The 15,158-nt window shown below is 38.8% G+C and overlaps 1 protein-coding gene and 1 long non-coding RNA gene across 2 annotated transcripts; one reads left to right on the top strand and one right to left on the bottom strand.

Moving 5' to 3' along the window:
* Nucleotides 1–2,643: 2,643 nt before the first annotated feature.
* On the bottom strand, nucleotides 2,644–4,085 carry LOC145112767 (LYR family of Fe/S cluster biogenesis protein). The gene is made up of 3 exons (XM_079048896.1): nucleotides 3,895–4,085; nucleotides 3,381–3,516; nucleotides 2,644–3,070 (listed from the first exon to the last, which is right to left on the bottom strand). The coding sequence occupies exons 2-3, from the start codon at nucleotides 3,484–3,486 to the stop codon at nucleotides 2,931–2,933; spliced, it is 246 nt and encodes an 81-aa protein (XP_078905022.1). The 5' UTR covers nucleotides 3,487–3,516; nucleotides 3,895–4,085; the 3' UTR covers nucleotides 2,644–2,930.
* Nucleotides 4,086–12,018: 7,933 nt separating this feature from the next.
* LOC145114800 (uncharacterized) lies at nucleotides 12,019–13,800 on the top strand. Its single transcript, XR_013711236.1, has 3 exons — nucleotides 12,019–12,091; nucleotides 12,182–12,266; nucleotides 13,642–13,800. It is a non-coding gene; the product is annotated as an uncharacterized LOC145114800 (long non-coding RNA).
* Nucleotides 13,801–15,158: the final 1,358 nt, after the last annotated feature.

Here is a 15,158-nt window from a genome sequence, read left to right as displayed (position 1 = left end):
GCCGAGTCCACGCCCCAAAATTCTAACTCTTAAATAGATTAAGTAATACCTGGAACAGGTGTTACAGTGGTGGTCGATAGGCTCACGAAATATGCCCATTTTGTTCCTCTAAAGCATCTGTTTTCAGCAACCACAGTCGCTCACTGCTTTATAAAAGAGATAGTTCGTCTTCATGGGTTCCCTCTCTCGATAATTAGCGATCGGGACCGGATCTTCCTGGGCCATTTCTGGATGGAGTTGTTCAAGCTACATGGGGTGAACTTGAAGCGGAGTACGGTGTGCCACCCCCAGACAGACGGTCAGTCGGAGGTGGTAAACCGGTGTTTGGAAACCTACCTGAGATGTTTTTGTTCCGAAAAGCCAAAGCAATGGTCAAGATGGTTAGCTTGGGCGGAATTCTGGTACAATACTTCATACCACTCGGCTACGAAATGTACGCCATTCCATGCGCTCTATGGTCGTGATCCCCCTCCCATCATTCGATATGAGGGTCAACAAACTCCCATCGATGCTATTGATGTTCTACTTGAAAACTGGGATGCCATTCTTGATGATCTGCGTATGAATCTATTGCGAGCCCAACAAAAGATGCAACAACAAGCTGACAAAAAGAGGAGGGAAATACACTATCAAGAAGGCGATCCGGTCTATTTGAAGTTAAAACCATATCGACAACAAAGCTTGGCAAAACAGAAGTTTGAAAAACTCGTTGCACGCTACTATGGACCTTATCGAATTCAGAAAAAAAGTGGGGAAGGTAGCCTATACACTTGAGTTACCCCCCACTTCACTCATTCATCCAACATTCCACGTATCACAATTACGACCAGCCTATGGGACTGTGCACAAGTCAACATAATTGCCAGCTCAACTCAAGGAGGACCTTTAACTATTAGTGCAACCAGAAGCAGTGAAAGGGGTGAGACCTTCTAAAGGGAGTCCAACAAATGAAAAGGAGGTTTTAATCCAATGGCAAGGGTTACCAGAAGCTGAAGCCACCTGGGAAGATTGGGAAAAATTGGATCAGCAATTTCCAGCTTTTCACCTTGAGGACAAGGTGAAATTTTGGGCAGTCGGTGTTGATAAGCCTCAATCCTTTCTAGTCTACAAAAGGAGGACCAAGAAGCCCAGAAACGATGCAGCCCAGTAATCCTTTGCAGCTAGAGTCCAATTTATTTTTTACAAGTTTTTGTCTTTTTTCTTTAGCCGTTTGAAATCTGTTTCAGGTAGTGCTCCCACCATTTTGTGTGATCAGTCTTGGTTGTGGGAGACCATCTTTTTGGTCTGGTCTGGTGAGGTGGCATTCTCCTTGAGTATTTATGGTCGTTTGTTTTCTAGAAGGGGTAGAAAAGAATATTGTAAGAATTGATTTCTTGGAGAGCCCAATCCTCTCGAATGATTGGAACTATCAAACTTTGAGCTGCCTTTTTCTTCTTCATTTTTACTCTTCTATTGTTGTGTTTGAGTGTAAGCATCAAGGTGCTTACCAAATTAAAAGTGGGTTAGGTTGGCTTCATTTTGTGCCATGTCAGCGTCTAAGTTATCAAGAAGTGGGCCCATGTACGGGACACAGTTGAGTGGAGCTACAACTATCAGAACTTGATTGGTCCAAGTTGGGCGAGATCTCAAATTCATTATAGATATAAAGATCATATTATGCAAAATGTTAAATCACAATCATTGTTATTGCTATATAATATAAGAAAGTCGGGATACTACAAAAACACATATTCGATGAACATTCAGGCAAGCATACATATAATTTGATCAATTACAGACATCAAATGAATATATATATATATATATATATATATATATATATATATATATATATATATATATATATATATATATATATATATTGGGATAATTGAATAACCACATAAGGTTCAAGTCGACTAATAGTACACATTGCAAATAATCAAATAGTTTTCTAGTCAAATAAGTCGTAAATCATTTTGACACGAACCACTTATACCAATTTGTAGGAAACACGTATTCAACTTACAAATTACTCGAGCAAATAATGGAAACAAAGCTGAGCAAGTAAAATTAAGTGTTGCAAGTTACAACAAAGAAAAAACAAAGAAACTCAAATATTGTCTTGGATAAACAATTAAATAAATGTGTCAAATACGACAAATAATCACGTATTTAAATTTAATATAAAATAATTTCTACCACAAAATTTAAGTAATCAAATACCAAATAAGATCACATATGAGCATATAAACACATAAATAAAACTTATTTTCAATTAAACACGTAGTATCAAAATGCTCAATTATTAGACATTTAATTTTGCACTAGAAGTTACATAAATCTCAAATAACAAATAACAAATAGTTGCAGATACTTATCACAAAAATGCACATTATATGTCATATACACATAATGAGTAATTTCTATCACAAGAAATTTTCAAACAAGTCGCATAGTTATAACTCGAGAAGATGGGCATTTTTGTACATGAAACCTCATGCCTGAAATTTAAACTTTAAACTGTGAACATTAAACAACAAACATAAACATTAAATATTCAACTTTAAACCTTAAACCTTAAAAATCAAACATTTAACAGCCTAAATAGTACATATTGTTTTATGAACCAGTAAAAAAACATAAGTACGTTGCTATTACGGGTAAAGAACCTCTCATATGTTATTATTATTGGCAAAAAATATAAGGAAACAACCTATATTGCTAGCAAGAGTATAGTGCATTGCTATTTCCTACAATTTCCCCTATTAAGAGTTGCTTGCTCTCCTTTAAACTCATGTTCAACAAGCCAGATCTTTTACAAATTCAATAATATGTTTAAATAACCAAAGTTTCTCATCTCCTTCAAACCATAAGATCCAAAGGTGCATTGCAGATATTTTGACTTCCGTTGAGTTGACTAAAATGGATGTGAGAGTCAAAGTTGATGGTCAATGGCCTTGCATATCAAGCATCTCATCTAAACCCTTCAGTCTCTCTATTCCTTCACTAATCAAGTAACGAATCTTTTGCTTGTCATTGCAATCTTTGTTCTTCTCCATTTCTTGTCTAACTGTTTGCATCAATTCTCCTAAAAACATATTGTTGCAAACAATAAACCCGATTTTTATGACAACTATGTTGACAACATAAAAATTGGGAATCTAATGGTGCTAGAATTGAAAAGAGATCATAACTTATGTTTTCTAAAGAGCTAGTTTGGCTTTCAAAAGGTCAAACATCATACCAAGGACAAGTGGTGGCCATTATACTCATGTTTTACGGTCTTAAGAGTAACTCAACTACCATATGATATAACAAATACATTTATTATTATTATTATTACTTTTTATTAAAATTGCAATCATATTGTTTCGTTGTATATAGAAAGGAAAGTTTACCTTTAGTATGAGGAGGTGCTCTTTTAGCAACTCGTAATGCTTGTCTATACAGCTTCAGCACTCGAGCACGTAAAATGAAAGTTTGCAAATCAAAGGAGACGACCATAATTGACTATCTCCTGCAGTGCACTCCTATCTAAAATATCATATTAGAATGAGAATCTGCTTTAAACACCTATTTAATAAAATGATCATAAATACTATAATAATCTTTTCGACCATATCTTTTAAGAGTCTATGGTGAAGCTAATAATTGAAATTTGAATGCAACTAAAATGGAGTTCGGCATATCTGTCTGAAAGCAAAGATTGATGAATCAATCTAGTGACAACTGATACTAATAGCACACTATCTGAATATTATCCATGAGAATGATTAAGATAGGGAAGAAAAGCAAACAGGTATATGGAATTATTAAACGGATCAAGCAATCGGAAAGCCTAATTAATGGCTATAACAGCAAATCACGGATCCGGGATTCAAAATCGAACAAAAATCACAGATAGGGACTTACCAGGAGGCAGGGGCAGATGGAGGTTCCAGTCTAGAAGGAATGGCGGCGGAGATCGTAGAAGGTCGGCGGTTGTTCAAAAGTTTAAGGATATGGAAGCCTGAGGAGAAATCGTGAAGGATGAAGGAGAGCTATGCACAGTTGAACCAACGAGAAGGCATAGGTCGAGGGTTCTTAAGAAAAAAAACCCCAAAAATCTTAAACGAGAGGATAAAAAAATTGAGTAATCTAACCTTATAAACTAGTATTTTGACAAAAGAAACCATCAACTTTTTTTAATGATATTTTTTTCCCGAATATCGTATTTCGGAGTTGGGGTTGTACAAAGGTATCAGGTCTAAAATCTGACAATCTTGCGTTTCGGGCCGACAAAATTGATTCCGGACTATGGATTTCGAAATACGATATTATGAAGTATTTATGTTCATTCCGGAGTAAGTGGTGGTTGACAGGATTTGGGTCCGGAATCTGACATCTCATACGTTCCGGACTGAAAACTGTATTCCGGATTGTACTCCAGACTGTACAGGCATTCCAGAGTGTTGTTCTGACGATGTAAAGTTAGGGTATCTGTGTGTTCTTTGTTTCCCTACATGTAGTATATTTGTCTCTATGTTCATCAGTGTTCTTTGTTAGTTTTTGTAATCTAAAAGATTGAGTATGTATACGGATTTTTTTACAAGTGTTGGTTTCTAATGGAGGGCAATGACAGCATATCGCGGGATCATTGCAATATATTGCTCTAGACTACACATGTTTTGGTGTAGATATAAGCAATGATAATAACTTTGTTGCTTTAATTACGTTTGTTGCTTCCAAGTCCATGTTACACACTCATCAAATACGTCTATCTTTTCAATGTCTTTGATCAAATATAATTATGCAGATTCTTGATGATAGCAATGTCAAATATTTTCTTAGTTTTATTAATAGTATGCCTCCTAAAACGGTATGATTGTTTGTTGTTAATAATGTTATGGAAAATGGTATCCATCGATTTGTCAGGGAAAATCGTTATGGTGACAATAGGTCTTCCAGTGCTGGAAAACCAACCATATTCCTTCTTACAATGACACTATAAATGAGAGTGTGATTTAGTTATAAAGGTAAAGGTGTTGATGATGTTTCTCTAGCAGTTGATAAATTTGCAAATGATGAGGAAAAACTAATGTTGTTGGTTGATGATAATAATATAATTCCGTATGGAGAGCCAATTGAACATTTTCAGAGTTTCACTGAATTTGATAAGGATGATACTAAAGACGTAGAGGAGGAAATTGGGCCCTTAAAATCTTGAAAACCACAAGAGGAAAATTTTCCTTATTGTTTTTTCGATTTTGAAGAAACACAAACCACTCAGTAGGGTATGTTTGAACCTTTACCATTGCTCGAATTAGCTTAACGAAAATGTAAAGGTGTCACAACCCATAATTATACTTCCTATGCGAAGAACTATCAACTCTTCAAAAGCAAAGAAGAACTTAAGCTTAAATTAGGATTCAAATGTGTTACTGAAGGCTTCCAATATAAAGTGACAAAATCTACAAAAGACAGGTTTGAAGCCGTTTGCTTTATGGAAAATTCTGACTGGCGGATACATGCAATAAAAGATAAAAATACTGATACATTTGTAACATCCCTTTAGAGCCAAAATTTCATTTTTAAATAAGTAATTATAAAAACCAGTAGTCTGAAACATCAATAGTATCAACTCATTTCACAATCAATAACCAGTATTTCAAATAACCCAAACATGTCATAGAAAAGTAATATCATAGTACAACTCCCAAAGATCTCGTAATGCGGAAATCATAATGTGATGCGCTGCGATCATGCCGGCTCCTTTCCTTTCAAAGAAGAAGTATCTGAAACCAAAATTGAAAACTATAAGCACGAAGCTTAGTGAGTTCCCCTATCATACCACATACCATACAATAAACATACTGACTAGCATATTTGGGTGCTGGCCTACCCCTTTGGTCTCTTTCAACCAGTAACCACTGAGCATATCTGGGTGTCGGCCTACCCCTTCGGTCTCTTTCAACCAGATACTGCCTAGCATACATGGGTGCTGGCCTACCCCTACAGTCTCTTTCAACCGGTTACGGGGTCTATTTCACCCCCTACCACTACCACATAATATCCTAGCATATAAGCACATAAATCACATACTGCCTAGAATATTTGGGTGCTGGCCTACCCCCTTCGGTCTCTTTCAACAGGTAACCACCGAGCATATCTAGGTGTCGGCCTACCCTTTCGGTCTCTTTTAACCGGTTACGGGGTCTATTTCACCCCCTACCACTACCACATAATATCCCAACATATAAGCACATAAATCACATAAGATAATGGCATCTCAGACAATTATCACAAAGACAATCATCTCTACTGTAAACAACTACTAGTGGGCCGGCATTAGTGCCTTCGACCCACTTATACCGGGAAGGTAACTCACCTCGCGCTGCTGAAATCCACTGCAAGACATCCTTAGCTATCGTCCTGACAACTCCTCAAACTATCAATGCCAAAACACCACCCAATTAGCAATTAGGTCCCAAACCATGATCCATAATCCATACTTGGGGTAAAGTAGCCCCTTTACCCCTGACCCATCAAGACTCACAACTAAGGCCCAAGTCCAAACCATAAGATCCATAAAGACCCACCGTTGGCCCAATTTTCCAAATTGGTCCCAATCCCATATGGGTCTTATCTTAAGCCCATACTCTCCTCCAATACTCTTCAGGTTACCCCAAGAACCGTTTGGGACAACTTGGTCAAAAGCATAAGTCAAAGGTCAAAGTCAACGCCAAAGTCAACGATTCAGGTGACCCGACTCGTCGAGTTGGTCCTTCAACTCGCCGAGTTCTCGTCAACCCTTAGAATCGTGAAAAACCGTTCCAACTAGCCAAGTTCACCCCAAACTCGCCGAGTTTCCTCTGTATACAGCAGAATCGGGAAAAACCATCCCAACTCGCCGAGTTCTCCTATGAACTCGTCGAGTTCTTCAGTCTGCCAATCCACTTAATGAATTAAGACATTTTTCTCGAATCCAACAGCTCCAAACTTCAAATCCCTCCCATTATGATGTTTAGAAGGGTAAAGTTTCCAACTTTACCCTCGAAAACCATCTTCTAAGCTTAAAACTCAAACCCTAGTTTCTTTAAAGATGGTCTTGATCCATTAAGCCCCTAAACTCCTACTACAACACTCCAACATACAGATCTGATGTCCTAAGGTGGACAAATCATGTAAAGTTTCCAACTTTACGTTCATGCATGCTATAAAACACCCTCAAATGTCTATTTTGGCTTCACAATGGACATATTGCATGAATGGGACATGAAGGCCATTAAAGTTTGCAACTTTAAGCATCAATAGGTCATATAGGGGTCAGATCTACCCCATTAACCCCTGTAAACCTCTTCTCTTCGGACCATTTGATCAAAGCCCCAAAACTCAAGCTAAAACTTCAAGAAAAGAGATCTAGTAAGCTATATGCCAAGGTGACGACTTTATACCTCAAAGATGCAGCTCTTGATGAAGGGTTCCTGGATCTAGAGTCACTCCCCCAAGCTAGTTGCTTCCCTCTTCTAGTCTCCTTCAAGAATCACCAACAAATACTCTTTATGAACTTACAACACTCAAGAATGGCCTTAGGGTCTCGAGATTAGGGTTTTGGACGATGGAGGCTGGAAATGAGGCCGAACCCTAGAGCTTAAGTTGTTTAAATAGGGTGCAAAACCACGAATTTAGGATTTATCAAACCGCGACCAACTCGTCGAGTTGGACCTTCCCAACTCATCGAGTTGATCCTCAAAACCGCGCACGACATACAATTCCAACACGTCGAGTTTCCCTCGAAAACTCGACGGGTTGGCTTTTAGAAATGAGGTTTAATTCAATTGTGGCAAGTGCGGCAAAAGCCACGTGGGTTCTTGTTGAGCATGGATTTGCTACAAATGTGGCAAGGAGGGGCATATGGCGAAGGACTAGCCTAAGGGATTTTCGGTTTGCTTTAACCAGACTGGCCACCGGAAGTCCGAGTGTCCTCGACTCACTTAGGGATCAGCCCAGGCTTCTGCTCCTATTGATTTACGCGTTACTGATGGCCGGCCAGTGAAGGCCGAGACTCCGAGAGCTCGTGGGAGAACTTTCCAGCTGACAGCGGAGGAGGTCCGCGCAGCACCTGATTTCGTTGCTGGTACGTATTTCCTTATTCATGTTATTTTGAGTTTTGTTTATGCTTATACTGTGTTTCGTATAGGTACTTTTCTTGTGAATTCTGTGCCTGCTTTGGTGTTATTTGACTCGGGTGCGAGTCGATCTTCCGTGTCTTTGATCTTTAGTCGTCACATTAGTGTTAGACGCGATGCGTTGAGTCGACCGCTGAGGGTCTCTATAGCCGATGAGCATGCGGTTTTTTCCACTGATGTATTCCGGAGATGTGTATTAGAGATTTTCGGTGTTGAGTTTCCGATAGATCTGGTGCCGATAGTAATGAGTGATGTCTGTGTCATAGTGGGCATGGATTGGTTGAGCCGGTTTGGAGCCGTGATTGACTATGAGCGTCAGATGGTGACCATACAAGAGCCTAGTGGGGGAGTACTTACTGTTTATGGAGAGGTAACTAGATCGGGATCAGCTTTCTGCTCTGCCGCCAGGGCGAGGCAGAGTCTACAGCAGGGATGCATGGGCTTTTTAGCGTACGTGATAGATACACAAGTTGCCACTGAGAGGCCTAGTTCTATTTCCGATGTTCTAGTAGTATGTGAGTTCCCGGATGTTTTCCCCCGAGAAATTGACGGGTGTGCCTCCTGAGAGACAGGTGGAGTTCCGGATCGATCTGATTCCGGGTGCGGCACCAATTGCCAAGGCACCTTATCGCCTTGCGTCGCCTGAGATGCAGGAGTTATCCTTGTAGCTTCAGGAGCTACTGAGGAAGGGTTTCATTAGATCTAGTAGCTCGCCGTGGGGAGCGCCAATCCTTTTTGTCAAGAAAAAAGATGGTTCACATCGGATGTGCATCGATTACCGAGAGTTGAACAAGTTGACGGTCAAGAACCGTTATCCACTGCCGAGGATCGATGATTTGTTTGACCAGCTACAGGGAGCATCTTGGTTCTCCAAGATTGATTTGAGATATGGGTATCATCAGATGAAGGTCTGTGAGGAAGATATTCAGAAGATGGCTTTTCAGACTCGTTATGGGCATTACGAGTTTGTGGTGATGCCTTTTGGGCTCACCAATACACCGGAAGCATTCATGGACCTCATGAACCGGGTGTGTAGACCCATGTTGGATCGGTCGATGATCGTGTTCATCGATGATATTTTGGTGTACTCGAGGTCTAGGGAACAGCATGAGGAGCATCTTCCGGAGATTCTTGGAGTATTGAGGATGGAAAGGCTTTATGCCAAATTCTCCAAGTGTGATTTATGGTTACGAGAGGTCTAGTTTTTGGGACACCTCGTTAACCAGAATGGGACTTTGGTCGACCTGGCCAAGATTGAGGCAGTTATGCGATGGGAGGTGCCGAGATCCCCATCCGAGATCATGAGTTTTCTGGGTCTGGCCAGCTACTATCGGAGGTTTATCAGAGATTTCTCCAAGATTGCTGTTCCTCTCACCAGATTAACCAGGAAGGGTGTTACTTTTGCTTGGGGTCCTGAGCAGCGGGCATAATTCGAGAATCTTTGCAAGAGGTTGTGTGAAGCTCCAGTGTTAGCCCTTCCGGAGGGAGTAGAGGGCTTTGTAGTCTACTGTGATGCATCCACATCAGGATTGGGTGATGTGTTGATGCAGAGGGGGCACATGATAGCGTATGCATCGAGGCAACTGAATCCTCACGAGACGAGGTATCTCACCCATGATTTAGAGTTGGGGGCGGTGGTATTCGCCCTCAAGATTTGGCACCACTATCTTTATGGTGTCCGGTGTACCATATACACAGAATATAAGAGCCTAAAATACCTTATGGATCAGCCCAACCTGAATATGAGGCAGAGGAGGTGGTTGGATGTAGTGAAAGACTACGACTGTGCGATTCTGTATCACCCTGGCAAGGCTAATGTGGTAGGCGATGCCCTGAGCCGTAGAGCAGCGAGTGCGCCAATTCGAGACGTGTGTATGAGGTAACGGTGATGAATCCAATCTTAGATACCATCCGAGAGGCCCAAGTGGTGGCCATGAGACCAGAGAACCGTAAGAGAGAGCAGGTGATCAGGCAGATTACTGAGTTTGAGACTGATAGTCGGGGACTTATGACCTACCATGGGCGAATATGGGGTGCCAACATCGATAGTTTCGGATCGGGATGTGCGTTTTACTTCCAGGTTCTAGAAGAAATTTCATGAGGAGTTGGGTACCCGATTGCATTTCAGCACCGCTTACCACCCACAGACAGACGGGCAGAGCGAGCGGACGATTCAGACGCTCGAGGACATGCTACGCGCATGTGTTTGTTGGAATAGTGTCCAATGTCATTAACTATTTGGAATATTTCTAATAATAGCAGGGTCATTTTGGGTTGCCCTCACGACCCAAATTGAGTAGAATAAATAAAGGAGAAATTGGTTTATTAATTATTATGGTTAATAATTAATTAGAAACTAATTGGAAATATATTTTGGAAATATATTATGGGAATTAATTAACAGTTTAATTAATTAAAGGGTTGAATATTCATTAATCGATAGTTGGTTAATCAGGAATGTTCCAGAACCCTTATGGAATTAGGGTTGGATGAAAATCACTCCATCCCACATGGGAAAGGAGTGAAATTTCGTGGTTGGGCCTCCATCCCACATGGGAAGGAGTACTAAACCCTAGGAGGCATCCAATGCTATAAATAGGTCCTTAGGGATTTCATTCCTCCTTGCACCTTGGCTTGAAGTATTCGCCAACCCTTCTTCCTATTCCCATAGGGACGATTTCTAACCCCTTTGGGTTTGTGAAATTGACCCTTCTCCTAGTTATTTTTATTCTACTCTTTTGTGTCATTGGGTGTGATACCATTAGAGGAATTCTGGTTTGGGTCCTTTCATCCAAGCAACTTTATGGAGGTTCAAGATCTCAAGCATGGAGATCAAGGGCATCATAAGATGTGACAACCGTCAAATTTCGCTCAAGTCAAAGTCAAACAAAGTCAACAAGTCAAACCGGTCAACTCCATTAACCCTTGTATGTTAGGGTTTACATTATACAATTCGCTATTTCAATGAGAAAACATCATTTGAAAAATTCATGTGTTTGATTTTCCTTAGCCTTAACAGTGCTAAACAACAAACCAAAGCGATAAAACACTATTGCACAATCATCGGGATTGTGTAAGACACTAAATCATGGCTTAACGGGGTTTATGGACATTTCGTTGCGAAGCCGGACACTCAAAAAGATCACAAACGAAACCTCTCACAATCTCTTTCACTCAACCTCTCTCTATTAAAATCTCTCCCGAATCTCTCCCAAATCTCTCTCAAAAGTTCCTTTAAATTTTTGTAATCATTCGGGCCATCCCGACCCTTAACTGGGTCAAAAACCACTTGAAATGGGGTAAAAACGGGTAAAATAGGCTTAAGGACCCAAAACTGAAGCTTCAGGACCGAAGTCCCTGTCATAAAGGAAGACGACACACATTTGTCTGTCGTAACCTTACGACTCGCGTGTTGATGACACGCAATGAGTATCAAGGAAGCCCCTGTCATAAAAGAAGACGACATGCATGTTTGCGTGTCATAATTTTTCCGGTTTTTCGACTACGACTTCGTTTTAACTTCGTTTTTCATTATTTTAACGTGGGATTTTCACCCAAAACTTTATTTTATAAACTAAGGCCCCAAAATATATAAATCTCCAGGGTTTTTAGAAAAATGTATTAAAAGAATTGGTGGTTGGACTAATTATTGAGGGAATATTTGCTTTTCCTTATTTTATGACAAAAGCAAGCCACCACCACCTCACTCTATGATCATCCACTCTTTCCCACTACTCCTTGTCACCTTAGTGGACCTTTACACCCAATCTCCAGCTCTTCCCATGTTCTAAGAGCTGGAGGATTGATCCTCTCTCCTCATTCTCCATAAAGTTCTTTCATTCTACACTTAGCAACCAAAGGACACTCTCCAAAATTCTCTCATCTTTTCTCTCAATTTCAAGAACTTCAAGGCTTTCTCCAGGGATTTCTTCCTTCAATTAGTAAGTATCTTCATCATTCACATAATTATTAAACTTCATTCTACTCAAATCATTGATATCTTACACAAATTCCATCTTATTCGGTGTTAGATTCTCGAATCATCAAGACATCTTCTTAGTGTTCTTGGGTTGAACACTTCCCCTATCTCACTTTCATCTACTGAAATCACATAAGGTGAGTTCATACCCCTACATTTACATGTTTTTCTTAAGTTTTAAGGGGGGAATACAAGTAAAATCATCAAGAACACAATTAAACTTTTTCTAACAGATTACATCAGAAAAGATGGACGTTAATCACGGACTGTTTTGGTCAACTTAAATATTTTAGTTTTCAAAACTGTTCCAGGTGCAAGTAGTTCAAACTCTTAGCTTTAAAATGGCTACTTGCACATCTCCATATGATTTTTCTACAATTTATGGTGATTTTTACAAAACTGCCTGTCATTTCAGAGGCAAACCCGGACCAGTCTGTGATTATGAACATTTTCACCTCTGTTAGAGATCACTAAAAATCATGGTAAAATTTACGAACAAACTAGACTCATATTCCAAACTCTCAAAATTTGCGGATTTGGATTTAGAGCTTTGATGATTTTTTTATAAATTTTCTAAGAACAGTAACAGAAACTGTTTTTCAACGAAAAGTTGCTGTTAATTTCATTTCACCTTGTAACATGTTGAGCAAGGTGTATATCTTTATGTGATTATATGTTATTGCAATATATGACATTTTATCTTAATATTTAGACACACATCAGTTTACAAATGGATTTGGTCATATAAAATATAAAGAATAACAAGTGATTATAATCAAAGTACAATCGATACATTCAAACATTTAATAAACTATTTTGAATATAGTTTGCATACATTACCACGTACTACCCTTGGTTGATAAACTATAATAGGTATAGTTTATGATACATTACATATCAAATACATTTAAAAAGGGTACATTTATACAAAGGATATTTTCATTAAGCAAGGTACGGCCATACGGTACCAAGTTTTCATAACACGTAATTCCGTTAATGACTTTGTGAGACATTTACTTCAAATTACCATTAAGTCCTGTATTGTAACCAGAGTCTCCTTGAGGGAGAGCGTGATACTTGTGTATAGATCTATATTGGGTTTGACAAACCCACACCTAAGCTGCATGCAACAGCTAGACCGGCAGGTCTGGGGTGACAAATGTCATAACATTTCCGACGCCTGAAGAACGTCGTTTCAGGCCAACTAGGTCATAGCATGGTTATAATAACTCACATAAAGTATTAATAAACGTTGGAATTTACGGGAACTTCATTAAAATTTAATGAGTTTATGTCGATTTAAACTTGCATTGTTTTACTATAAATATGACAAATTACTTGTACATTTCGGTCTTTGGGTTTTAAGACTACATTTACACATTAAGGAAAATATTGGATTTTCTAACACAAATACTACTTTCACAAACGAAAGGCTTTTAATAATACCAAACAAAAGCTTATGAACTCACCAACCTTTGTGTTGACACTTTTTCAAACAACTTGTATTCTCAGGAAATCATTAAACAGGTAATCAAGTGCTTTTGAGGATGGGACGCTAAGGCGTCTACTATTTCATATTTTGTCAACATATTGTAATTGATTCGTAAACATGTAATTCATACAATGATGTAACTTTTTCAATTATATATATGTTGGTTGTGTTTGCTTGAATTACTATTACAATTGTTGTTATGATACTACACATGAAGTCCTCCACCCCCGGACGTTTCCGCCATCCTTGGTTTGGGGGTGTGACAGATTGGTATCAGAGCACAGTTTATAGTGAATTAAGTATATCAAACCACATAAGATATACAAACTATAAACACAATTGGGACTAATAGTCTCTGATTTGTGCATTTTTCAAATAAATATACTTTTAGAAAATAAATGATTTTTTTATTAAAAGTATAAATACATGCATACATGCTCATATAGTGTCATAACTAGAAGAACATAAAATAAAAGAAGAGGAGTTGTACATTATGGGTATGCCTTGGTATATGTAAATCAAGTCTGGGAAGGATATAGCCTGATCAACTATATCTGTCCGAGGAGTGACTTACATATACTGGGGGATAGTCATAATGGGCAACAAATCTATCAACCTAACTACACCCTACAGAGAATACTTTAAGAATCGAATCTAAACAGCTAAAAATACTATAGGAGTATTTGGTGATACTATAACCAACTTATGTGAAAACTAAAGACCTCTATTAGTAGGCCTATGATAACTGAGTGCATACGCCAAGGTTATACATAATTAAAGATATTATAGACTCAGAATCTATGACTATTGCTCTACTTCCTGTTCCTTGTTTGGTTGTGGACTTAGAGTAGAGTCATTTATTCGAAAGTCTATTCTATCTCAAATTATGTATAACTGATATGCACTACGTGATTATAGACGTAACTAATAAGGATCACCCTATAAGTAATTATAGGATTAGGCGTCTATTAATTATCTCTTCTACCCCTATTCTCGCAGGAGCAACATGATGTGTAAATTTTAACGCCCGTACAAAACCTACTTCTACCCACTACCATAACTCCATCTCCAAGACGTTAACAGAAACACCAAGAATAGTTCACTAAAGTGCGAAAATATACATGTGTATATAAATGGTAAGGATATTTACTAAAAGGTTTATCAATGAAATAGGCATGCATTTTATTTCATTGAATCTCACTACTTGGTATTACAAACAATTTACAACTGGTAACTCTAAGATTCTTTAGGTGTACCTCGAAGTTATGTGTAATTAAGGAATGATTGACCTAGAAATGGTGAGTCCGCCTTAGGACCTGTTCCTTGTTTGGTTGTGGACTTAGGGTAGACTCATTAGGATCAACAGTCTAATAAAATTTTAATTACACATAACTGGGGGCATGTCAAGAGAATCTTAGGAGTGGATCAGACATGGAACAAATCACAAGATTATAATCAAGTTATTCCTACTAAATTCATAAGTCTATTTATATAGACCTATGGTATAGAGTCGTCGGCGTAGTCGTGTCGGCAATCT

This window comes from Lactuca virosa, chromosome 5, assembly GCF_052849685.1.
Source record: "Lactuca virosa cultivar CGN04683 chromosome 5, Lactuca_virosa_CGN04683_v6, whole genome shotgun sequence".
Taxonomy (NCBI): domain Eukaryota; kingdom Viridiplantae; phylum Streptophyta; class Magnoliopsida; order Asterales; family Asteraceae; genus Lactuca; species Lactuca virosa.
The sequence above is the reverse complement of the archived record's forward strand: the minus strand, read 5'-3'. Positions and strand labels throughout refer to the sequence as shown.

Coding starts and splice junctions, on each gene's coding strand:
- LOC145112767 (XM_079048896.1), bottom strand. CDS start 3,486: ATGGTCGTCTCCTTTGATTTGCAAACTTTCATTTTACGTGCTCGAGTG. Junction 3,071..3,380: donor AGCACCTCCTCATACTAAAG/GTAAACTTTCCT, acceptor ATATGTTTTTAG/GAGAATTGATGCAAACAGTT.